The following is a 22,765-nucleotide window of genomic DNA, read 5'->3' as shown; positions in this document are numbered from 1 at the left end:
TATTTACCTAGGACATGCATCATAACGTCTCTACAGGAAGAAAGGAAATATAAGCAGTATGACAGCGCATCCTCTCACAGCTCATTCACCAACCACCCAATTGCCTTGATATTACTAATTTGGATTGACTATGTAGGGTATCATCATGCAAGCACGTTGAAATGCTGGAGAGTGTAGGTAAGCACCAAGGCGTTCCTGGCGACTACAGTGGCCTCTGTACACTAGTATGCCAAGTATCTTACTGTATGACACCCAGGCAAGGCATGATGCATCGTTAACAAAAGAAATAATACTCCGAACTCTATTCCCGCCTCAGATAGCAGCCTCCTCCTTCGTCCACTTGACTTCCTTCTTCACCTTGGCACCATTCACTGTTGGCAGTCCACTCATCCCCAGCATGTAGTCGCGTCCTTTAAGCAGCCAGACAAACATACTAGGTACCCGCCATCCCATGACCGCACCAACCCCGCCGCCGCTACCAATCGGTACCACCATAGACTCGCTAGTAATGGGCTTGTACAGCCTATCCTTGCCATTTGGCTTCTCGTCGGGCAGCATGGGGTTGTACGAAAGCAGGTCGCGCTTGAGGTTAGTCGCAAGCACAGGTAATCCATTCATGATGTCCCAGAAGTTGTTGCGCGAGTAGGAAGCAATGTCTCCAAACGCGTAGACGCGAGGGCCTGCTGAATCCACGCGCAGAGTCGCGTCGTTGGTGATGAGGTAACCTTTTTCGTTGAGGAGCTCCTTGGGCATCCAGGATGAGTTTGGTTGGACACCGAAGGCAGGTACGTATAAGTCTGCTTCTAGTTGCTGGCCATTCTCCAGTGCAAGAGCTGTGCAGCCTTCTTTTGTGGGTGACGAGTCGGTCACGCGCGTGTTGTAGACAACCTCCACACCGAGCGCGTTGAGTTTCTTCTCTGCTGATTTGGCTATCGCAGGGCGCAGACCGGGGAGCAATTGCTTGTCTGCTGTGATCAAGGTGATCTCCGTCTTTGGGACTACCCTGCTGAACCACCCGGGCTTGCCATTGCGATGCTCTGCGACCTCGCCTGCAAATTCTACCGCCGTAGGGCCGCCACCGACAATTACAATCTTCTGCGCCGATTCGACCTTGTCGTTTGTCGAGGTGATGGAGTCCAGAGTGCTTTGAGCATCCATGCTCATCGAAAAGGCTGGGAAGTAGGTGTTGCTGCCTGTTGCGACGATGAGCGCATGATAGCTCAGCATCTCATTCTCCTGTCCCTTGTTACTGGTGTACAAAACGTTCCGTGCTGATGTGTCGAGACCGGTAGCGGCCGCCTCGACGAAGGTAAAATCTTCGTCGGAATACTGCTTGAAGCCGTCGGGGATGTCGAACATGATCTGCTCAGTCGTCATGCGCGAAGTCGAAGCCGCCACTCGGGGCGACGCCACCCTGAAGTACCACTTTGAAGATGGCGAGATGGCGTACACATGGTACTTGGCTTCATTCTTCTCTTTGAGCGCAGGTAGGATGTGTTTGAGAATGTAGTGTGTGGCTTGAAGCCCAGCGCCCGATGCGCCGAGAACAACAATATTGCGTTGCTCAGCCATTGTGGACGATTACCGGAAGGGTGTTGATAAAAAAAGGCTGAAATGCTAACAGGTCTATGGGTATCTAGGGAACGAAACGCTTGCGTGCAATATGAAGTGTAGTCAAGAAAGAGAGGGGGGAAGGCATAAAGTCTATATACTACTTTGCGAAACACGAAACGATCGGCAGACACAACGAGCACGGACAAAACTTACCACCCGGGTGTTATGAAATACTTAATACTAGTGTTCGCTACTTAGTCACCAAACACGCCTATTAGGTGCCACCCACACTCCAGTTTTTACAACACCCGGGTGCCACTGCCCTGGCATCTTGCTTATTCTGACAAGATTCGAGCACTCAATCCAGCGTCCGATGTCGCGACGATTGCAAACACAATGCGAGAGTTGGTAATGCATTGAAGCGCCGATGGCCGACCGGATGCGCGAAGATCCGCGACATCCGGAGTCTTCGTAATCACCCCGCCAAGACATCGGCGTGTGTGATTGGTCATGCATGTCTAAGCAGGCAACTACCAACGTCAAAAGGAACTTATTTATGATTCCACTCTCGTAAGTCGACGGACTACACACTACACGGTTTGTCTCTTCTACACCGGTCACGCGTCACCAATGCAGCGCCATGTACGGCTCAGAATGTAAGTCATACAGTTCATCTTTCAGTCCAAGATTGATTGAATAAATGAGTGTCCGATTATCTCCCTACGTACTCCTCCCAACCAACTTGATCCACACCTCTCCTCCTAATGCATACCGAAACCTGCCCCAATGGATAGCCGCACACGTATCTGCTTGTCCGGCAGTGGTTCACTGATGTGTCTAGCGGCAGTAGTCGTTCTTTCCCGATCCTCCATTCGCGCATCTTCCTGCCCCACAGAACTTCTGGTATGGCGTGTCGGTGCAGCTGCCGCAGTAGAACAAGGAGTCGTTCACGTGATCCGCGTCATTTGGCTGATTGGCGTTGCTGAGGCCAGTCGTGATCTCCCCATAGTAGTTGCCTATCGGGTACGAAGGAGCTAGTTAGCAATCATCGCATTATGTTGCCATGGAGTGGCAAGATATGTACCCTTGTTGAGAAGACCTCTACCGCAGTAGGTGATGCCTTTTTTGCAGCAATCAGCGGCCACGAGTCCGCCCAAGAGGGTGAGCGTAAGCACCGGGAGAATGGAGAAACGCATTGCGAATGAGGTTTGAATTGGTCTGCTGGATAGTTGTCTGTTGCGATGAAGAGTGTGCGGAAGGATAATTCACGCGAGAAGCTTCCTTTATACATCTTCTTCAGTGGTCGTTGTTCTCTTTTGGTCGTGCATCTTGCGCAAGTATCCCGACTACCTCATACGATACACGCACATTCCAGCTGCCAAGTGTCAGCGTATGTAAATTGGTACATGTTGAGGCTGAAGTCTAGACTTGTGCTGAGGTGGTAGAACGGAGAGTGCAATAACGTAATACACGGTTAGAGTACCCACTCCAGCTGAACCTCACACCCCCAGATTAGTAATATCGCCGATGCACCTTCCAAATATTCACTCTAAATTTTCAACAACACATACCAGCTATCGTGTTGAAAGGTATGGTGAAACTACACTCAAAGCTGATGTTACATTGTGTCAGCCCACGAAAAACGCTAGTGCCGAATAGGCAGTGCCAATTCATCCAAAGTGAGGTACCGCCGCACCGGGATATACACCTTCCTGAAAAAAAAATGTCAGCAAACATTGGCAGCCTGTAGGATACGGACGCCGCTGTCTAAAGTCTTGGATTTCCCCTCGCACACATGATTAACCCATTAGACGTACGAGTAACTCGGGGTCGCTAGCGGATCAGGGTCAGACATTGCTACCTCGTCGATTGGGAGACATGGTTCGACCAAGTCGTAGATTAAGGTGTCTGATCAGCTAGGAAGTGGTTCGAGTGTCTCGGTATACAGGTGGTGGTGTAGCTTGGTCAGAGACGGAGGGTTGCATTATGAGGAACAATCCCACGTGACCATAGTCTTTCTTGCAAAACCTGCTGACATTGTAGCACAAGCGGCTAACCTGCACAGAATACCCATCTAAGAAAGGTACAAATCAGGCTTCTCAAGCTCTTGCTCATCACAGTCACTCAGAAAAGGGTGTTGTTCGTCTTCCAGTACAGCTCATCGCGCACCTGATTTGGTAGATTGTACTGTTAGAGTGATGTATAAAAAGGTAGCCTGGCATATGCACCTGCATCTCGACCCATCCACTCCGCGTCTGATAAACTCCGGGCTCAGCTGTACTTCATCGCTGACCCACATTAGCTCCTCCTCGACTGGACTCTCGTTTCGACTTGGCATAAGCCAGTCTCCACGTCAATTTAGTAGATCAGCCGCTGGCTTTCTTCTTCATCGACACGTCAGACAGAGGCAAGCGTGAGAAAGCTTGGTAGATCTCGCCAAAATCATGTAATCGATGGGCCCAGTTCGGTACGCACGTCAAACAGACGTATATGCACTGGTCACGTTCATATACCAGCAATATATAAACTATACAGCCAAAGAGAGCTTAAACTCTTGAAACAGAGCATCTCACTATCTGCACAGTCAGCTCATCATGAAGCTTGGACTTGAAAGGACATATCGCAAACTACACCCTACACTCCATCATCCCACCCCTCGCTTTCCCCACCACTCTCTTCACCACTGTCCTCATACTCACCATCCGACAACCCGTCCCCATGCACTTCGTTCATATGCTGATACACGACATCGCTGCTTGGAAACGCGTTTGAGCACTCCCAACACATATGGGTATGGCAGCTACTGCACTCGATATGGTGACATCCATCCACCTTCTCGATAAGCGTCGCGCACTTTGGACACTCCTTGGTACCAGCGAGCGCCATGTAGTCATCCAGCAGCTCCTCATTCCGCCTGTTATTGCGAAGATGCACCCCGTAGCTCTCGCACGTCCACGGGGCATGGGCCTGCAAGTCGCATCGGGTACATGTCTGGGCCAGACAAGTTGGACAGATGAAGATCTCGTAGGATCCGTGGCGGAGGTACACGGACTTGCAGTTTGTGGTCGGGCAGTTACGGTATAGATCGGGGTAACACCGGACGTGGTGAGTCAGAGAGGCGGTGAGAAGGGCGTCGAATGTTTTGCTGGTGGTGTTTCTGCGGATATCGGCCAAGGCGATGGGCGTCTCGCAGTCGTCGTGCCAGCATACAAGCGGGAAGTAGTTGCCCGTGAGGTCGGATGCTGATACGTGGATTTGGTTGTTGAAACAGTCCCTGCAGATGAAGTGGTTGCAGGCTGAAAACTGGATTTGATCGGTAGCTTGGCCACATTGAGAACACGTCGTGGTAATGTCTTTTGTTCTTTCCAGTTCTGTAAATGGCAAGTTGAGCTCAGAGGCAAGCGACAATGCATCCACACACGGGCAGTGCAGGACGAGGGCTTTCTTGAGAATGTCGAGACTGACTTGTGATGCGCCCAGGGTTGACTGCGCCCTTACGACTTTGTCGGACGCAAGAAACTCGCGGAAAGCATTTTTTCCAAAATGGATCACGTGTGATTCCCTTGACCCCTCGAGCAGAAATACCTTCTTTGCGAGCTGGTACTCAACCTCTTCGATTTTCTTGTCATTCTCGGATGGGTCGTAAATGCGTAGCCGCTGCTGCAATTTATCGCTTATGATGGTCATTTCATAGTCGCGCGCCAGATGCTGGAGCCAGACAGCCCCGGGTGCTGTGCTGAAGAACTCGTGCCATATCTCGTGTCGCGTAGCAAGGCCTAGCTCTTCCGCAGTCTCACTGTCTAGTTCTCCCTTCGTTACAGGGTCCAGCTCTGGTGCAGTTGCAATATGTCCGGCAAACGAGGCTTCCAATACCCTTTTCAAGTTTACTATTTGCTGCTGATTTGCTCCTGATAGACGTGTTGTGACCTTGTCATTTCTTGCTTCTTGCCAAAATGGCGCTACTTCTGGGACTAGCACCATTACATCCAGTACACCAGCCCTGATAGCATCGTATAGCTCTCTTGGCGTAGTAAAGTAGAAGTTGTATATCAAGTGAACGTCCATGTGTGGTTGGCTGCTGAAGTGTCCTATGGCTTCAAGTGCGTGTTCCGGTTGGTAGAATCCCACAAGAGCGTTTGTATTCCAGCGCCCCCGGATTTCTTGACTGTTTCTATTGTAGAATTTCAGGGCTCCGGCAATGGAGTGAAGTATTGCCTGCACTTTGCCAAATCCTAAACCGGGGTTTCGGCGCCAGGATAGCAATATCGTGTTGGCATCGGCTTTGACAGAAAACTTGTTAGTGATCTTAACGCTGGAGTTCAGACTGATCCTTGAAACTACACAGCCAGCGAGGAAGTTTGCATTTGCGCCTTCAATATGCCGCTGTATCTCTGGCTCATCCATTGTTGGTGTAGGGACCGAGTAGTTTCGGGCTCAGGTCTAGCGAATGTTAAATAGTTCAACATGAAATTATGACGTGTAAGTCAACAGTCGGCGTCAGATTCTAGTTTTAGTGGGGTGTTGGAACTCCGATCAGGTGCTGATGTGAATGAGCAAACAGTTACGCAGCCGCAACTCAAAATCAAACTTTCGCAACGCTGGATAGATTAGACAAGTGTTTCATATGGTGAAGTATGCAATAGTATTCCAGATAATGTCTAGATGGGCAATCATCGAACAGACGTGTCCGCGGAGATGGTGCCCAGGTGAGGTACCAATATCACGCTAGTACCATTCCAGCCTAGTGCCGACGTATCCCCTCACAGAGTTCCACGGTATTACCCATGCTCAGTGCCCATGCTTACGGCACCGAAAACATGTGCGTATTTGACCGAACCGAAGTCTTGTTTTCCCAGACGGCATAGCGTTAGTCACAGGCAGTGGTTGAGGATCAGCATAACGGCATTCAGGGGTGTTCCAACAACGTCGAGTTGAAGCAAGGAGTCATGTTCTTTCATTCCCAATGCCTCACAGTTATCCCTTATTACCCTTGACCGTACCTCGATCATTACCGTAGTTGGAGCATGTGCGACCGAAACCCCTTTGAAACCCTAGTCATATGTACAGAAATAGCAACCACGCGTGTCTCCCTCTCCTTCCCTGCGTACAAATCAATTGACCCAATCATCGATGTTGTATCTCATGTCCGCCTCGTCAAGAGCATACGTGGGGTCTTCAAGGTAGGCAGAGATGCCGTCGAAGAGAGAGAAGTCGTCGAAATTGCAATCGGGGGCCGGTGAGGGGTAGCCGTGAACATGTTTGGGCGTCCCACTGATGACTTAGCGGGGCGCTAGCGGCAGGGCTGAAATCGATTGGCATATTAGGCCCGACCCAATTACCCGAGTGGTTCGGCGGAAAGTTCTCTTGTCCGAGGGCGGGATATAGAGTTGCGGGAATAGGGGGCGGTGCAAATCCACTCCGCATCCCTCCCTCTACCAGCACTGGTTTTGTGTCCATGTGAAAGTCGGGTTCCAGGGCCATGGCTAGGTTTGGTGTTACCATCGCCCCGGGAAAGCTTTTGTTGGACATGGCTGGACTGCTGCCACAATAGCCCTCATCTTTGGTGTTTATTGGAAGGTTTTCGTGAGAATAGAATGGTGCGAGCTCAACGGCTTCGCTAGTGCTTGAGGAATAACCCCTAGCACCTGTGGCATCATTGGACGTGGATGAACTCGCCAAGGCAGCTTCCTCATTAACCAACGACCCGGCTGCTAGAACTGCTTTCCTGATCTCATTCTCGAGGTCGTCTGGAAGATGCCCGGATAGATTTCGCTCCACGAGATCAAGGATGAGGCGCGTAGCATACTTGCTGATCTTGCCGAGATCGTCAGGATAGATAGCTGGGCGTAGTGGTTCTTCAGCCGCCCATGGTGAAGGTACCTTATCCTCAGGTACCTCTGGAAACAGTCTGCGGTACGCCAGAGTCCACTTTACGCCCAAATCTTTGAACTTGACGTAAGGGTTGGCCTTGAAGTTGATATCGGTATTACACCTTTGCTGCGGGAGGCCGTGTATGTCCTTGATGTGGTCTCTGCTTTCTGTTAACTACGACAATACACACCACGCAAAGACAGTGGCATACTTTAGCTTGCCCGTCTCATTGAAACCCTGGCCCTTGCACGATTTTGCTATGGGGTTTCTCGAGTCATGTTTGTAATACGGGCATCCGACACGACGAACTCCATCAAGCCCCCCCGTATCACGCTTGCGCTTGCGCTTACGCTTGTGGGCGTTGGTCGAGGCGGAAGGGGATTCCTCACGCGATCGTTTGGATCTGCGGGATGTATCCTGGTGATGTCCTGTCTGAGTAGACAGTTGGTTGTCTGTTTCGTCTGCCAATAGTTAGTATCAGCACTACGAATGGGGAAGGAAGTTCTCTACGTTGCATGTTGATGTCGGGAAGCACGTTGACGTTGTTTGCGGACGGTGTGGACGTAGGGGTGGGGGTGACTTGAGGAGCCATTGAATGAACGGCGCCAGTCATAATGGGAAGAGGTGGGAATAATGGCGTCTTGTGGGAAATGGGATCTAGTAATAGCAATTAGCACTTACTTTCCATTTGGAATGTCAGTCTACGACGAGTACATACCGGGAAAGTGACTGTCGGCCATCAGTACTGTTCTAGCGCTTTGTGGGCGTCGTGGTTGATTAGGAGTTTGTAGCATTAGGTTCATTTGAGTTCATTTGGGTTGTCGTGAATGTTGGGAGAAGATTTCCATAACCTTTACTTATCTGTGACCTATGATGTAGCCAGGTGGTCGTATGCAATGAGCCAACCTGATCATGGCCACAGATAACGGAAGGAGGTGGAAATGTTGTGTCAATACTGCAACGATAATGTGCGTCAAGGGGGAGTTGAAGGCATGGCTGCTTTCAGCCCCTTGGCGGTAACATTGTATACCGTTGAGAGAGTCGTCGACGATGGAGGAAGACATGCCCCTTCATCGTCCTTGACTCATAATTGACACGTTCAATACAAGCTAGATGACCCCATAGCCACAGCCGGGTCATGTAACTGCAGAACACAACTCACAACACCAACGTGTAAACACACAAAAGTCACGAAAGTATACCATGAACATGTGCGCAGTCGAGAATTGCAAGGAGCTCTTTCGGGGCAAACGTACCTTGCTATCACTAGCAATGCCGAAGGAAGTGATAGGTCGAGCGTTCTACGTCTTATGTTGGTCAGCCACCACACAGAAACTTCAAATCCATATGAAGGGGAAGCAGTATGCGGCATTCGAGTGAGAGCGACTAGCATGAACATACCTGATTGTACTAACTTACCTAAGAATCCCCCACAACAGCTTTGACAGCTGAGGTGATGTAACAGTCCAACGGCTTTACTCCACAAAAAAAGTCAAATATAATAGTACTACTTTCAACAAGGAGAAACGCAAAGCAGGACAGGGGAGCACGGTTCGACAGAGGTGGCGGGAATTTATACCCCGAGACCACGCCAAGCCTATCCAATTCACATCGCGATCAAACCAAGTAAGTCTACAAGAGATCCGCCAGCGACCGCGGAAAGCGAGAAATCGCTTCTGCATCACCCTGACAAGTCCATGTGTATCGTCCCCCCGTGATGAAACAAGTGCGAAACCTTATGATGCAGCGGGAACGGAAAGACGCCCTACAGGCAGCCAACCGAACTATACGATGAGCAGCAGATCACACTACCCTATCATGGAGACTGTCTGAGCGAAATGGGTTAGGAGGATGAATCTATAATTCCTTCTGGTATCAGGCCTGTCGCTCGGCATCTCGCAGCCAATATGTATGACGCGGATCCGCTTTTTGCAGCGACGTGATTGGCCAAACGGCAGCCTTCTGATTGCGCCGCAACGGCTCCGATAAGACCAGTGCTCAAGTGGTGGTGGCATGAGAATGATCAAGGGGCGTGGGACAAGAAACCCAATGAATCGCAGCTTAAGGGGATGCCATGTGCATTGCCGTCATGGCGGGGTTACAGGCTTCGTGGAGTCGGGACGTGGCGTGGGATGCACTGACTAGTCCAAACGGGCCGCCATGAGAACGCGGGCACAGATATTACCACGACATCATAGAACTTATGCTCTCAGATGAAAACCTGCGCCGCCGTGAAAATTGATTCCTCCTAGCGCTATCTTTAGATGGCAATCATGTCTGATCCATGTAAACTCTCCGAAGGAAAATCATAACCCCCACTTGCCGGAAGGCCCACATTGCCAATGCTTCCAACGGTGTTGTAACCACCCATTGCAAAGACATCCATTCCCTTCGCTTCGGCAAGCTGCATAACTAGATCCCTGGCAGCAACCTGCCCATTTTCCTCCGCAGACTTGCAGGCTCTCCGTATCTGCGCCCCGCCATCCGAGACAAGATCTACGCCTTTATGGAAGAGTAGAAGCAACATGTCCATTCTGCCGAACTCTGCTGCGAATTCGAAAGCGGTTTGCCCGCCATATGTACTTCCTGGTGCATTGACGATTGCGCCATGCTGTATGAGTAGCTCTGCGGTGCCAACGGAGCCGACTTTTGCGGCGAACTGAAGAGCTGTGCCGCCTTCGAAGGTACAGGGTGGCGCGTTTACATCAACATCGCGGTCAAGCAGATATTCTACAATATCAGCGTGACCTAGTTCGACGGCTAGGTGTAGCGACGTGTGTGTGATACCAAGGGTTGCGCTGAAGTGCAGGTTGGCGTTGGCGTCATGTAGCAGCTTCACCATGGCAAGATCACCGGTCGATATCGCTTTTGAGATGGCCGTAACTCTTCCTCTCAGTGAATGATTGGGATACATCTCCACTGTACTGTCGGGATTGCCGCCAGAGTCTAGTAGAATTTTTACGATGTTGACACTGCGCGTAGCGATGCCTTCCCTAAGTAACGTCGGTAGGCACAGGTACTCAACATTCGTGAATATATCACTTGTCCGTTCAGACGTCCGATGCTTCACCTCTCCCTTTACATCAAGCCATTCAGTGTCGTTCAAGTCAGCGTGTTCAGCTAGCTTTCGTATGATTGTCTCATTTTTTTCTCGAATCGCTTTGCGCAACGCCCTGTCGAAGAAACCTCTGCCCCCCGTGGGATAACGCCCACGGAACGCAGTCAGAACAATGTCAAGAATCTCCATCGATTGTGAAACAGCAGCCAAAAGGGCACCTGGATCGTTGAGATCTGCACCACCAGCCATAATTTCGTGTATTATCTGCACATTGCCACTAGAGATAGCCACTACCAGAGGTGATTTTGTTCGATTAAAAGGCACGGGAGTGGCCGCTCCATTATCGAGTAGTAGCCGCAAGATCGGAAGGTTATTCTGTTGTATGGCTTCTTTAAAAGGCGAAAACCATGGACCTCGAGGGTAAGAGGGCAGACGCAAACAAGTTCCATATGGTCTTTACATTCTGCCGTCGTTGATCGGGAATCCACCGATTATCAGATCGTTCAAAATAGTCGGATTCCCCCAACGGACTGCAAAGTGTGCCAGTTCCGAATCCTTGCTTTCGATGTAGCTATCAAGAAACAGTTTTACAAGTTTGGAGTTCCGGACGAGTATAGCTGCAAGGACACTTCCGCTATTTGGCCGGGAGCCAGCATCTAAGAGAAGATCGACGATACTCTCGTGATTCCCCAACACAGCTACGGTGATCAAAGTGCTAATCAGCTGTTTCGGCGGTAACCGCTTCTTTTCGAGCAACCTCAAGACCTGTTGAACCATCTCTTTGTTGCCAATTTCGGCGGCAGCGAGAAGAACCGGGACAAGCTTGGACCAACGCAGATGATTCAAGTTCTTGGACTCTTCAATTAGATGCTGATGGCGCCATCTAATAGCTTCCGCAAACGGCGTAGTTAAGTGAAGTTCTATAGAGCATCCTTCCCGAAGCTGAGGCTCAATATCTTCGGGTAAGGTTCCGGCATAGGGTATGTTGGATGACCGGCCATACGTGCCATGAATATCTATACCGGCTCGGACATATTTCTGAACAAGTCCTTTGTTGTTGCCACCACAGATGTCAATGAGCAAGCTGAGCGAGCTCAGCCAATTGGCTTGCTCAGCCAATTGAGCGGAGGCCAGCAGCTCGCTCGGCTCGCTCGGATTGGCTGAAACAGGGCTGTCAGCTCGCTCGGCTTGATGGGCTCAGTCCCGATTAGGAAAGTTATATAGAAACCTTGGTGTTGAGTTTCTCAGCTAATATCCCACTTATGTACACCGTATTTCGCGTCCATCTCCTCATCGCTGATAACCCCCTTTACAGGCACCTCACCACTGCCAAATCCAGCTCTTATCCATCGTCGATCGCACTGTATTGCTGCTAGAAGTTGCGGAGAAATGCTGCGCCGACGGGGCTCGAGGAGGTCACCCAGCTCGCTGAATAAGCGCTCACACTCACAGCTTGAGCCTGGGATTGATAGCATGTCGATAGCAAATTTGCTAAGGCTAGGGTGGCGATCGCGGAGTTCTACCAGTATTTTATAGGGTCGACGCCCTCGCCAGCGATCGGTTCGCTGCGTTTCCAAGCCTCATATTCATCTTCCTCGTTCTCCGTAAGCCCTGCAGGCTCAATAAAGTTGTTGATAAAGTTGCCGCGATTTCTGGAGCATTAACGCGTGTTCTTTTTGCTGGCATTATAGCAACGGCGAGGTAGATAGTAGCTGCAAATAGAGACGCGTTGATGGAGTATAGATGAGTGTGGTGGGTGATAAGTAGTAAGTGAAGTGTCGCAAAAGGAGAATATTGTTGCCAGGCGGTTAGCCGGAAATTTAGTAGCTTATTTGCTAGAAATATAGCAAAAAAGAGTGTATTTTATGTTATAACTAGGTTTCGAACTTACGCACTACACCTAAAAATCATCGTGAGATTGCCCCTCCACCAAGTCCTTCAGCCCCAAGTTTCCAACCGCCCCATCTAACCAAGCTAAGCAAGCTGACTGAGCGAGCGCCTATCCCTAAGCTCGCTCGGCTTGCAAGCGCGCATTGCGCGCTCAGCTCATTCGGCTTGGTCAAAACGTCCAAGCCGAGCGAGCTGAGCGAGCCGGCTCGCTCGTTGACAAGTATGGTTGCCACCTACTGCTTCACAAAGACAGCTTGCGTCTGGCGCAATTCCGAGCTCTTGGATATGATCGACTATATCCGAGTTGCCCTGATATGATGCGCGCCTTGAAACAAGTAGTAATGCCTGCTTAGACTGATTTGATATCGTCATCGAATCGCGCCAACCTTCCAAGATCTTTTTCGTTGCAGCAGTGGATTGTTCAACGCTACACATTATAAGGACTTTGAACAGAAGTTCTGGGGGTTCTTCTCGACGTGTGAACTTCAGTGGATACATCGAACAACGTATATATGCGTCCACCAAAGGCTCATTGGTCCAAAACCGTCGGTATTCTAAGTCTACACATCTTATCGTGGCATGCGCCATCAAAAGGCATTGCATAATCGCGCAGGTATTAGATGGATACTCAACAGCGCCGACATCGAGATGTAGTAAATGATATGTAGCACCTTGATTCTCATTAGCCTCGCGATTGGGATTGGCTCCGTGACGGATGAGGATTTGCACGACCTCGAGACGATGGAATTTGCATGCTAAGTCGAGTGGAGCGGATACCCTGCCACCAAAACGACAAGTGACCCGGTTAGGATCCATGCCCTTGCCTAGCAAAATCTCTACAATGACGGGGATGTTCGATTTGATAGCGATAGTCAGGATACTTTGCTGGAGTGCAGAGGTGTAAGGTTCTGGTATCGCATCCAGAATATCTTCCATCTGAGAGATGGAGAATCGCTTCACTTGCTCGAAGATGCTATCGAATGCGGCGTAATCAGAACCAGCAAAGTTATTCATGAGGAGAAACATGATCTGCTTTACGATAACGATGTCGGCAGAAGCTCTCTGGAGCTCTTGGCTGGTTTTCCAAGGGAGTAGATGCCTCATCTGGGTCGATGTGGAGATGATGTGGTTTTGGACGCTACTAATCAAAGGCCGAAATCCTTGGAGCAAAGAACTGTTCAGATTGTCAAATAGCGAGGTGGTGTTGGCAGGTATGTCAAGTTCCATCATGGACCAACCGGGACAGGCTCGGCGCGTGATGAGGTAGTCGGCGTCGTCAGCGAACTGGCTAGATGGACTAGGAAAAGTGGATGGGAGCATGGCCAGAAAATCCGGAGTACGGGCAGAATTGGACGCTTCGCCAGCGACAGAACCAGACAACAGCAGTTCGGAGAAGTCACCGGAAAAGACTTGGGCATTGAAACTCAAGCGGAAGTCGGCAGACCACTCAACGCGTTCGCTGTGTCGCATGTTCGATGTGCGAGATACGAGACCAGAGTCGACACTTCGAGGTACCAGACTGGTAGTCGGCTCTGCTACCTCTTCCGAGTCTTCTCGGATGATGATGCCCTTGTAAGGGGCTAGACCCCAGCGGCCGTATCGATGACGATACACAGATGACTGATCAAGAGATGCCTTGTAACAGAGTGGATTTGACAAAGAGCTACAAAAGGATGCTAGCTGTACATAAATACAGGAGCGGACCGAAGATGGGCCGAAGTAGAATTAGATGGATGATGACAGAAACCTATAGATGTATCTCGAAGGAATCGCATGACGACAGCTACGCACACAGCGTAGCGCATGTAATAGGCTCAGCCTGTTACAGCCCTCAGGTCAGAGTTGCTATCAGTCAGTTCAGTCAGTCCGGAGCTCTCTGGACTGACTGAACTGACGTCCTGAGGTCACTGAACTGGACTGGACTGACTGCCAAGACTTTTCAATTAAACTAAAACTGACTGACTGAACTGACGTCGCCGCGGCCTGCGGACTGACTGGACTGACTGAACTGAGTTACCTGACGTCGAACTGAGATAAATGCTCCTGTACTTTTGAGATTTCTTCCTCTGATAGTGTGCGCGCTAGCCCAGAAGCTGAGGTAGTTGTTGGCTGTATACCAAGCCTCTTCCAGCTCTTCAAGCTCTGCAAAGCTGAAATAAGCTCTGGCTTCATATGGAGTCTCCGGGTGCCTAACATGTCGCCAAGCTCGCTGAAAGTCCGCTCACAGTCTGCCGCTGCTGCTGGTATTGTTAGGACGTCAATAGCGAACTTTGAGAGTATAGGGAACTGCCCAGCAACTGACTCCCAGTATAGAAGCGGATTAAGAGACAGCCAATCCTCCTCAGCTAACGCTGGTTGCCGCTTCCATATCTCATACTCATCCTCAGCAAGGCTTGCCTCTAACTGCCGTGTGCTTTGCTCAATTGACGACTGTAGAAAAGCTGATCGCGACGTTGAAATCCCTAGCCGGGGCTTCTTACGCGGCGGCGTTACAGTGTGAGCTGAAGTGGCTGCAGAGTCCTTCCGCCCCTGCCACATACGCAGGAATGCCCGGTGGTTATTGTCAAGCCAGCCGTCGCGATAGTGGACACCGTCACGGGCAGTGACATGGGTGTCAGGCACCTTCCAGAGCGCTGAGAGGTGGTGTTTGTAGTGCGGGTGTAGTATTGTAGCAGTGTAGTAGACAGGCGCGTTATCGAATTTTGCGTAGTACTCAGCAAGCTTACAATGCGCAAGGTTAACGTTTGTAATAAGATGATCTTCAGGCGCATCTAGATCTTCGTAATTTACATCCTTAAGGCGGTCTTTGAGAGCCTCAAGCTGGTCAAGAAGCCACTCAAACGTTACTAGAACTTCCCATATAGCGCCGTGTCGGCCGTGTCGGCCGCGACCTTCAAGTAGCCGTGTAGCTTCGGCAAATGGCTCAAGGAGTCGAATGTATTCTGTTATTGTCGCCCAGTCCTTGCCGCTTAGACCCCCTTCGCGTATATATAACCGTGGCTGGGCAGCAGGGAGCTGCTCACGATTCTTCCGGCGTCGTGAGGTTGCTGTTGCAGCACTATGCTCCTCAAGTTTACACTCAATATAGCCATCGATAGGGCCGTGTAGCTCAGCTGCACGGACAAACGTGTTGAAATAGCTATTCCAGCGTGTCTTAACAGGCTTCACAAGCTGCCGGATGTGGGGTGTAACACCTAGAGACTCTGCCTCCTCGCACTGTAGGCGCTCTAGTAGTTGTCGAGTTTGAGGCGTACAGATAGACGCAATCACGTCAAAGAGGACGCCAACAGGACCGTATTTGCGCCACTCATCCATGTACTTCTCCTCTTCCTCAAGGTGTGCGGCTTCATTCTCGTACGCGCTACGGTCTTTGCCCCAAATTACTAATTGTGCGCTTAGGTTGAGTATATGGCAGCAGCACCGCAGCCGCCGCTCGCTTGCGATAAAGCCAAACTCCTCTGCTAAGGACTCAACTGCAGTATCATTGTTACTTGCGTTGTCAAGCACAAAGTACCCAACCCTCGCGTTGTCAACGCCAAATAGCCGAAGTATTGTTGTTGCTGCAGCGGCAATATTATTGCCAGTGTGCGCCCCGTGTAGCTCAGGCAACCCAAGCAGGTGGTCAACTAGCTTGCCCTCGCTGTTAAGGTAATGTACGCAGAGGCCAGTAAAAGCATACTGCCCACCAGTTGAAGTCCAGTTGTCGAATGACACGTGTATAAGCGACCGGGCTTCGCGAAGGTAGTTGGCAACAGCTAGTATGTATGTATTGTACTCAGTAATAATATGATCGTGGAGCGTTTAGTGGCTACGCCAAAGGAGAGCTTCGGCTAGCGGGCTCACGGCCGCAATCATGGCTCGAAACTGCGGCGTTTCTATTACGCGAAGGCTCTGGTTGTCCGCGACTACCCAGTCCTTCAGCGCGTCCTGAAATCGAGAGGTTGAAAAGCTTGCTGCTATCTCGTTTGCTACCTCTTGCGATACTTCTATCCCTTTAGACCTCATAATATATACTTGGGACTTTGCGAGCGCGCCCATAATATTGCCCTCCCGGCTAGCAATTGGTACAGGTCCGTTAGGTCCGTGTGAGTGTCCAGGCTTGTTGCTTGAGAGGTGTCGGCCGGCGTTTGTAGTGCTGTCAGCCTCGTAGCAAGCCTCCTGCTTCCGTCGTTGATGGCAGTACCGGCAAAGCCAGTAGTTTTTCTTGTACTTGCGGTGCCAGACGGCCCAGCCGTGGCGGTAGATCCAGCTTTTTGGCCCACCGCGACTATTACGCTCAACCTGGCGCCGCTCAAGATACGGCACACGCTTAAAATCAAGCCCGTCGTAATTGTCGTCGTCGTCGTCGTCGTCGCCGTCGTTGGGGAAGTCCGCCTGTACTGCCAAGGGCTCATCAGCCTGGGCCTCGCTCGCAGTATCGCCAACAGTAGGCGCATTTGATAGCGATGGTAGAGGAGAATTGCGCTTGTCGCATTCTACAAGGCGGCGAAGGCCTGAATTAGAGGGAGTAGACATGAAGTACACCAAGAAGTATTATGGCAACAGTAGTCTAGCGTCGTGTGTATAGCAGACGCGACGCGACGCGACGCGAAAGGCTTACTAGGTGCGCACCGGGTAGCGCATTTCCGCAAACTCTAATTAGCTTAAAGCTAGATGCTTTAACTTATATAGGATTAGTGTCTTTATATCTAGGACTAGCGCGGCTTCGAAGCCGCACTAAATGTGGCTTTCACAACTCTAAAATACTGCTTTAAAAACAGCTAACGTCAGTCTAACGTCAGTCAGTTCAGTCAGTCTGGAGGCTTCTGAACTGACTGGACTGACGTCCAGCTGCCTCAAGAACTGACTGACTGAACTGAGTCTTGGCAGTCAGTTCAGTCAGTTCGAACTGAGTTACCTGACTGATAGCAAGTCTGCCTCAGGTAAGGTGTCGTTTCTACAGTTTTGTCCCTCCGCAGTGCACAGTCGGTGTCGAGCTGTCTCTTTCTTGACCTTCTCACTTGAAAGCCTGGTGCCGTAGGCGTATACACAGGATAGTTGGCCTTCGTTGTTGCGACGTTCAATGATGTGCCCGATAGTATGCCAGGCTTCTCCGGTCAGCTTCTTTCGAAAGCCCCAGCGCCTGAATTGCGTCTCGTATTGTGGCTTGCTTCAGGAGGGTGAGATATAGATCGATATGTATTTTGAAAGCTACAGTGCTCTTACCTTGCGTGTAACCCGTCTTGCCTCATGAGCTTTATGACGCCACCTTGTCCCTCCAGATTCTTGTTTTCCATCAAGTAGAGCCGCCTGATAGTCGCTTTGTGAGTGTCCCATTGTGTTTGGGATATCCTAGAGTGATTGACTCTGGGCATGATGAGTACTATGGATTTAATTCTGGACGAGATGAATGGTATGTGAAATAGAGGTGCAGCATGTCACTTTCCAGCGAAGTCCAGCTGCTTTTGAAGGACAAGGCTGGAAACAGAATTTGGAAATCCAGAATCTGGCAAGGAGGGCTGAGCTATTCAAACACCATGGAGGCTGAGTTGTTGCTGTTCGACCGGTGTGCTTCGCCTCGCCCTTCAACGCCAGTCACAGGCGCCACCATGCATGCTGTGTGGTATTCGGCCATTCGGAAGACGATTACAATTCCAGAATCTGGATTCCGGCGTCATTGGGACCACAGTCCGCAACAATCAATTAAGTGGGTCCTAGAAGGTTCAGATTGGATTGATTGATTACCGCTTTAAGCCTAGTAGTTACCTATAGGAGTTTAAGCCCTACCTAGATAGGTAAGTGGGTCTAGGAGAGTGACCGGATTGAATTGATTGTTGCGGAGTCTAATTGGGACAAGGCTGATTGGGGGCCATGTACCAATCTGCAAAGTGGGGCTGGAGCCATAATCTGTAATCAGGCTGACATGCATGGCACGGTGCTGTGGCTGAATGGAGGATGCAGGACGGCATGCTGAGAGAGACGTGTGGAGGGAGGGAGGTTGCGACCAACGGAGGGGTGGGCCTTGCGCAATCCACATATCGGAAATCTGAAGTCGGAAGTCGGAACCAGGCTCCCCTTAAAACCAGAATCTGTCTTGACCTCGCCCTTCAGCAACCCCAGCAACCAGATTCTGGAAGTTGTTCACTACCCATGAAAATGAGCCCAGGCGTTTCAAAGAAGCCTTTTAGATCACGATAGAACCCAGAATCTGGAAACACCTTTGTATATGTAGAAAATGCTCTCGTCCCGAGGTCACGAATTTCCATCGGGCTACCCCATACCTAGGTACTCACCTGCCAGTATCTCATCACTATCTATTCGGGTTACAGATCTTTACAAAAAGCCCATTCAGTCCTATATCTTCACCTTTGAAAAGTCACATCCATCGAAATACCCAACTGGTCACTTGAAGCGCGCATCGCCCTCATCACCCTGCTTATGCAAGTCGCTATCCCTTTACTTGCGCTTGCCTTCAGAATCGCATATAAAAGATGGTTTGTTCGACAGCCACGTAATTCAATCCTAATCCTCTAGTTGTACTATAGCTAAAGGATATTTAGGTCATAATCAAACAATGCTACCACTACACCGAGAGCCGCGTCGAATAGTGCCACTACATCGCGGGCACCCAATGATCCTAGCCCGAACATGGAATTTCTCTACACATGTAATGGTGTATTAGATGTTGTTGTGATTGATGTAAAAGCGATGACTGCAAACTCATTCACATGTACAATATTACTCCATCAAAAGTGTGGCTTTGCTGTCAGCCCCAAACTTCAAGCCCCTACTTCTTCCCCACAAAGCGATCCTTATCCTCCAACACACCTCTTGCCATCTCCAACTGCTCATCAGTCTGGACAACCAGTGTTTTATACCGCGCGCTGCTAGAGCTAATATCCGTGACCACCTCATCCACTTGAGCCTCATTCTTCTTGTCAATGGCAAAGCCCAAGCACTTCACACCCTGCACGACTGCCTGCCTCAGTTTGCCACCCTTCTCTCCAATTCCTCCCGCAAAGACGAGAGCATCGACTTCGCCATCGAGCTTGGTGAAGTAAGGGCTGACGTAGTTCAAGATGCGGTCGACGAAGATGTTGAACGCAAGCTTATCCTCGTGGCGGTCGGAAGAACTGATCTTGCCAAAGTCGGTCGTTCCGGTGAGACTCTTCCAGCCGCTCTTCTTATTTAGAATCTCCTCGGCTTGTGTGATGTGTAGTTTCTCGCTGGAGCTGTGCGATGGCTTGCCCGCGCTGTGCGTGTAATGGAACATCAAGGACGGGTCGATGGAGCCTGACCGCGTCGCCCCTGGTAGACCAGCCAGCGGGGTTAGTCCCATCGTTGTGTCGAGCGACTTGCCGCCCTTGATGCAACATGTAGATGCGCCGGAGCCAAGATGGAGCGCAATAATGTTGACCTGGTCCATGGGCTTGTTCAAGTGAGTAGCTACAGCGTTGGTGATGAAGGAATAGCTGATGCCATGAAACCCATACTTTCGCAGTTTGTTCTTCTGCGCGACTTCTTGGTCGATGGCGTAGGTGCATATAGAGTCCGGCAGTGTGTTATGGAAAGAAGAGTCAAAGTATGCGATGTTCTTCGCATTTGGGAGGATCTCGGCCACGGCGCGGACGATGGTGAGTGCAGGTGCGTTATGGAGGGGCGCGAGGTCAGATAGCTCCTCGATGTGGTGGTATGTCTCCTTGTCGATGACCTGGCTTCTGGGATAGTCACCTCCATGCACAACGCGATGGCATGTGAAGTGAATATCCTCTTTTCGATTTAGCTCAGCCAGTCCCTCATCGTTGGTAAGGTGGTCCAAGATGTAGCGGAATCCGTCTTCTTGTGTTTTCACATTTTCCAGCTCTCTACCTTTGATCTTTTCATCGCCGCGCTCGTACTTGAGCTTTGCAGGCGGCGCTGTAAGTCCCTCTACTGTTGCTTCTGCGAGTTGCGTAGGTACTCGCGAGTCATTGTCTGGAGTTTTGTAGACGGATATCTTGACGCTCGATGAGCCCGCATTTATCGATAGAATAATTTCAGGCATGGTTGTCGTTTTCAGTTTGTCTTGAGGATAGTTCTGTGTTTAACTTTTGGTAATGGTTCTAGGTTCGAGACATAGACCCTAATTAGTCCATTGTGGAGTAGAAATGACGTAGTACGAAAATTGGGGAGTAGTCGAAGATATCAAGATAACCTCAATACAGTCATAGAAACTAAAGATCTATAAATAAAAATACCCTGATATTCTCGTCCTGAAGTTTCAAAGGTGTCGTGAAGACTTTTGGGGTCAACATTGAACAGTTGGCTCGAATCACGAGATATCGAAGTTTTTGCGCCCCGAAAATTACGCCACCGAGGTCACCGTCATGAATACGTTAGCTATAACTGACCATCAATCTGTAGTTATTCGTCAAAAGATTCATCGCAATCCGTTCCAAATATCGGCTGTTGACTGCGTTCTTTGTGTTAACTGACATGACGTCATCCCCTGCTTTCACCTAGCGCCCGTCGGCGGTCTCGGGGTAGGATACCTAACGTCGACTGCTCCGATGAACATGAACATACAATTTCGCACCACTACAATCACGTCGCCAAAGCACATGAAAAGTCATGGGAAAGGATTCATTCCTGCATATGACCCCGCAGTTGGCGTGCAGCGTGCACTGCGGGGAAACCCGAGTCGACTGCACAAAGCATATATTTGAATCAGACATTTGTGACATCTATACGTTACTCTAAAAGCTATTTCTACAACCTAACTGTATAGAAAACGACAATGGCGGAAAAGCCCAAGACAGCGTTTATAACAGGTACGCTTCCCACTTCACTCCGACTACATCAGCTAAACCCTAGTTACCAGGCGGAGCAAGCGGAATAGGCCGCGCCCTCAGCATCCATCTCCTCTCAAAAGGCTGGCACATCTTCATCGCCGACGTCAACACGACCTCTGCAAAGCAACTCGCCGACGAGCACAACACCTCAACTACCATCTTACACTATTCCGAATGCGACACCACATCCTGGGAATCGCAACTCTCCGCCTTCCGAAAAGCTCTAAAAGCGCTAAACAGCCGCATCGACTGCGTCTTCCCCATTGCCGGAATCAGCGAGCGAAAATGGCTTCCCACCCCCTCTGAAACCAACGCCATGGAAACCGACGAGTTCGCTAAACCCAATCTCTCCGTCATCGATGTTGACCTCACAGCCGTTCTCTACACCGTCGCGCTGGCCATCCAACAGTTCCGACGTCAAGAACCCATCGCTTGGATGGGAAACCATCGGTTCCGCGGGAAAATCGGTCTGGTGGCTAGTATATGCGGGTTCTACTGTATCCCCAGTGTGCCTGTATATACCGCTGCTAAGCACGCCATCGTAGGGTTGACGCGGTCTTATGGTGCTCTACTTAAAGATGAGGGTATCACGGTCAATGCTGTGGCGCCGAATGTGGTTAGAACGGCGATTAGTTCGGGTGCTTTCTACGACAAATTGGAAGCAGAGGGTGTGTTGACGCCGATGGAGGGTTTGATGAGCGCTTTCGATGAGATACTTCAGAGTGATAATAGTGCGCTTGTGTACGAGTGTGGGCCGAATGGTGGGTGGAGTTTACGAGAAGGCGCGCAGTATTTGGATGAAGAGAGTGGGAAAGCTTGTGATATGATTTCAACGCGATCGATGACGTTGCATTATGAGACGCAGTGATGTTCAGCAGGTTTGGTATACAGCCATTTTCATGGGCTCAATTATCTAGATCCAGTCTTTTGTATCCTCGGACAAGCATCGGCTCACGATACGTCTTCACGCTCTCTCAACACCTTCGAGCGCCTTGATGTCATACTACTGCCACGCCTCAGACGAACGACTAGTGCACCAAAACCTTGCATATACTGCCACGTCCCCCCTAATCTACATCACAAGCACATACCGCACCTTAGCCTCGTCATCAAACACGAAAATCCTTCCCCTCCGCTGCCGCATATCACGTACCCCCTCTTCCCACTCATCCAAACCCTTTATTCCCACGTCTCTCTCCGTCGCGCCATTAGCAGCCATCCCGGCAGCGGTGCTAAAAACTCCGGGGAGCACGGCCACGAGCTCGTTTTCGATGACATTTTTTCCGCTGGTTTCGACATTTGTTTCGTGAGTGGAGAACATGGCAGATGTGGGGTTCGCGCGTGGTATGGAAGGAGAGGACGTGTAGATGGCTAGTGTCGATAGTAGGCTGAGGAGCATCAGGGTAGGCCAAAACATTGGGGGTGAGATGGAATTTGGTGAGTGTGTGTTGTGGTATTGTTGGATGAGGAGATTTAGTGAGTTCACAACTGTTTGTAAGGGAATTTATGTGTTTTTGAATGGATTTCTGAGATGAGACAAATTACAGGTCACTAGGTGTAGAAATTGCGGGTTGTCAGACAG

The 22,765-nt window shown here is 50.2% G+C and overlaps 12 protein-coding genes across 12 annotated transcripts; 1 reads left to right on the top strand and 11 right to left on the bottom strand.

The window, feature by feature from the left end:
• Nucleotides 1-312: 312 nt before the first annotated feature.
• On the bottom strand, nt 313-1,572 carry PtrM4_124620 (AMID mitochondrial oxidoreductase; the record flags this gene model as incomplete). Its single annotated transcript, XM_001939580.2, has 1 exon — nt 313-1,572. The coding sequence occupies one exon, from the start codon at nt 1,570-1,572 to the stop codon at nt 313-315; it is 1,260 nt and encodes a 419-aa protein (XP_001939615.1).
• Nucleotides 1,573-2,391: 819 nt separating this feature from the next.
• On the bottom strand, nt 2,392-2,750 carry PtrM4_124610 (uncharacterized protein; the record flags this gene model as incomplete). Its single annotated transcript, XM_001939579.2, has 2 exons — nt 2,392-2,570; nt 2,639-2,750. The coding sequence occupies 2 exons, from the start codon at nt 2,748-2,750 to the stop codon at nt 2,392-2,394; spliced, it is 291 nt and encodes a 96-aa protein (XP_001939614.1).
• A 1,438-nt stretch (nt 2,751-4,188) lies between these two features.
• On the bottom strand, nt 4,189-5,958 carry PtrM4_124600 (putative ariadne ring protein; the record flags this gene model as incomplete). The annotated part of the gene is made up of 1 exon (XM_001939578.2): nt 4,189-5,958. The coding sequence occupies one exon, from the start codon at nt 5,956-5,958 to the stop codon at nt 4,189-4,191; it is 1,770 nt and encodes a 589-aa protein (XP_001939613.2).
• A 707-nt stretch (nt 5,959-6,665) lies between these two features.
• On the bottom strand, nt 6,666-8,038 carry PtrM4_124590 (uncharacterized protein; the record flags this gene model as incomplete). The annotated part of the gene is made up of 4 exons (XM_001939577.1): nt 6,666-6,832; nt 6,894-7,585; nt 7,637-7,886; nt 7,936-8,038. The coding sequence occupies 4 exons, from the start codon at nt 8,036-8,038 to the stop codon at nt 6,666-6,668; spliced, it is 1,212 nt and encodes a 403-aa protein (XP_001939612.1).
• A 1,647-nt stretch (nt 8,039-9,685) lies between these two features.
• On the bottom strand, nt 9,686-10,732 carry PtrM4_124580 (Ank-2 multi-domain protein; the record flags this gene model as incomplete). The annotated part of the gene is made up of 1 exon (XM_001939576.1): nt 9,686-10,732. One exon carries the CDS (start codon nt 10,730-10,732, stop codon nt 9,686-9,688), a length of 1,047 nt encoding a protein of 348 aa, XP_001939611.1.
• A 207-nt stretch (nt 10,733-10,939) lies between these two features.
• On the bottom strand, nt 10,940-11,958 carry PtrM4_124570 (Dimer-Tnp-hAT multi-domain protein; the record flags this gene model as incomplete). Its single annotated transcript, XM_066108664.1, has 2 exons — nt 10,940-11,643; nt 11,754-11,958. The coding sequence occupies 2 exons, from the start codon at nt 11,956-11,958 to the stop codon at nt 10,940-10,942; spliced, it is 909 nt and encodes a 302-aa protein (XP_065960656.1).
• Nucleotides 11,959-12,002: 44 nt separating this feature from the next.
• Nucleotides 12,003-13,843, bottom strand: PtrM4_124560 (uncharacterized protein; the record flags this gene model as incomplete). Its single annotated transcript, XM_066108663.1, has 2 exons — nt 12,003-12,135; nt 13,002-13,843. The coding sequence occupies 2 exons, from the start codon at nt 13,841-13,843 to the stop codon at nt 12,003-12,005; spliced, it is 975 nt and encodes a 324-aa protein (XP_065960655.1).
• Nucleotides 13,844-14,386: 543 nt separating this feature from the next.
• Nucleotides 14,387-16,228, bottom strand: PtrM4_124550 (uncharacterized protein; the record flags this gene model as incomplete). The annotated part of the gene is made up of 2 exons (XM_066108662.1): nt 14,387-16,128; nt 16,186-16,228. 2 exons carry the CDS (start codon nt 16,226-16,228, stop codon nt 14,387-14,389), a joined length of 1,785 nt encoding a protein of 594 aa, XP_065960654.1.
• Nucleotides 16,229-17,266: 1,038 nt separating this feature from the next.
• On the bottom strand, nt 17,267-17,727 carry PtrM4_124540 (uncharacterized protein; the record flags this gene model as incomplete). Its single annotated transcript, XM_066108661.1, has 2 exons — nt 17,267-17,522; nt 17,579-17,727. The coding sequence occupies 2 exons, from the start codon at nt 17,725-17,727 to the stop codon at nt 17,267-17,269; spliced, it is 405 nt and encodes a 134-aa protein (XP_065960653.1).
• A 1,412-nt stretch (nt 17,728-19,139) lies between these two features.
• On the bottom strand, nt 19,140-20,396 carry PtrM4_124530 (ackA, Acetate kinase; the record flags this gene model as incomplete). Its single annotated transcript, XM_001939575.2, has 1 exon — nt 19,140-20,396. One exon carries the CDS (start codon nt 20,394-20,396, stop codon nt 19,140-19,142), a length of 1,257 nt encoding a protein of 418 aa, XP_001939610.2.
• A 732-nt stretch (nt 20,397-21,128) lies between these two features.
• Nucleotides 21,129-22,051, top strand: PtrM4_124520 (FabG, Dehydrogenase with different specificities (related to short-chain alcohol dehydrogenase); the record flags this gene model as incomplete). The annotated part of the gene is made up of 2 exons (XM_001939574.1): nt 21,129-21,162; nt 21,213-22,051. 2 exons carry the CDS (start codon nt 21,129-21,131, stop codon nt 22,049-22,051), a joined length of 873 nt encoding a protein of 290 aa, XP_001939609.1.
• Nucleotides 22,052-22,186: 135 nt separating this feature from the next.
• On the bottom strand, nt 22,187-22,600 carry PtrM4_124510 (uncharacterized protein; the record flags this gene model as incomplete). Its single annotated transcript, XM_066108660.1, has 2 exons — nt 22,187-22,255; nt 22,337-22,600. 2 exons carry the CDS (start codon nt 22,598-22,600, stop codon nt 22,187-22,189), a joined length of 333 nt encoding a protein of 110 aa, XP_065960652.1.
• Between the last annotated feature and the right edge of the window lie 165 nt (nt 22,601-22,765).

This window comes from Pyrenophora tritici-repentis, chromosome 7, assembly GCF_003171515.1.
Source record: "Pyrenophora tritici-repentis strain M4 chromosome 7, whole genome shotgun sequence".
In the NCBI taxonomy this organism is placed as follows: domain Eukaryota; kingdom Fungi; phylum Ascomycota; class Dothideomycetes; order Pleosporales; family Pleosporaceae; genus Pyrenophora; species Pyrenophora tritici-repentis.
This window is presented reverse-complemented; position numbering and strand designations above follow the sequence as displayed.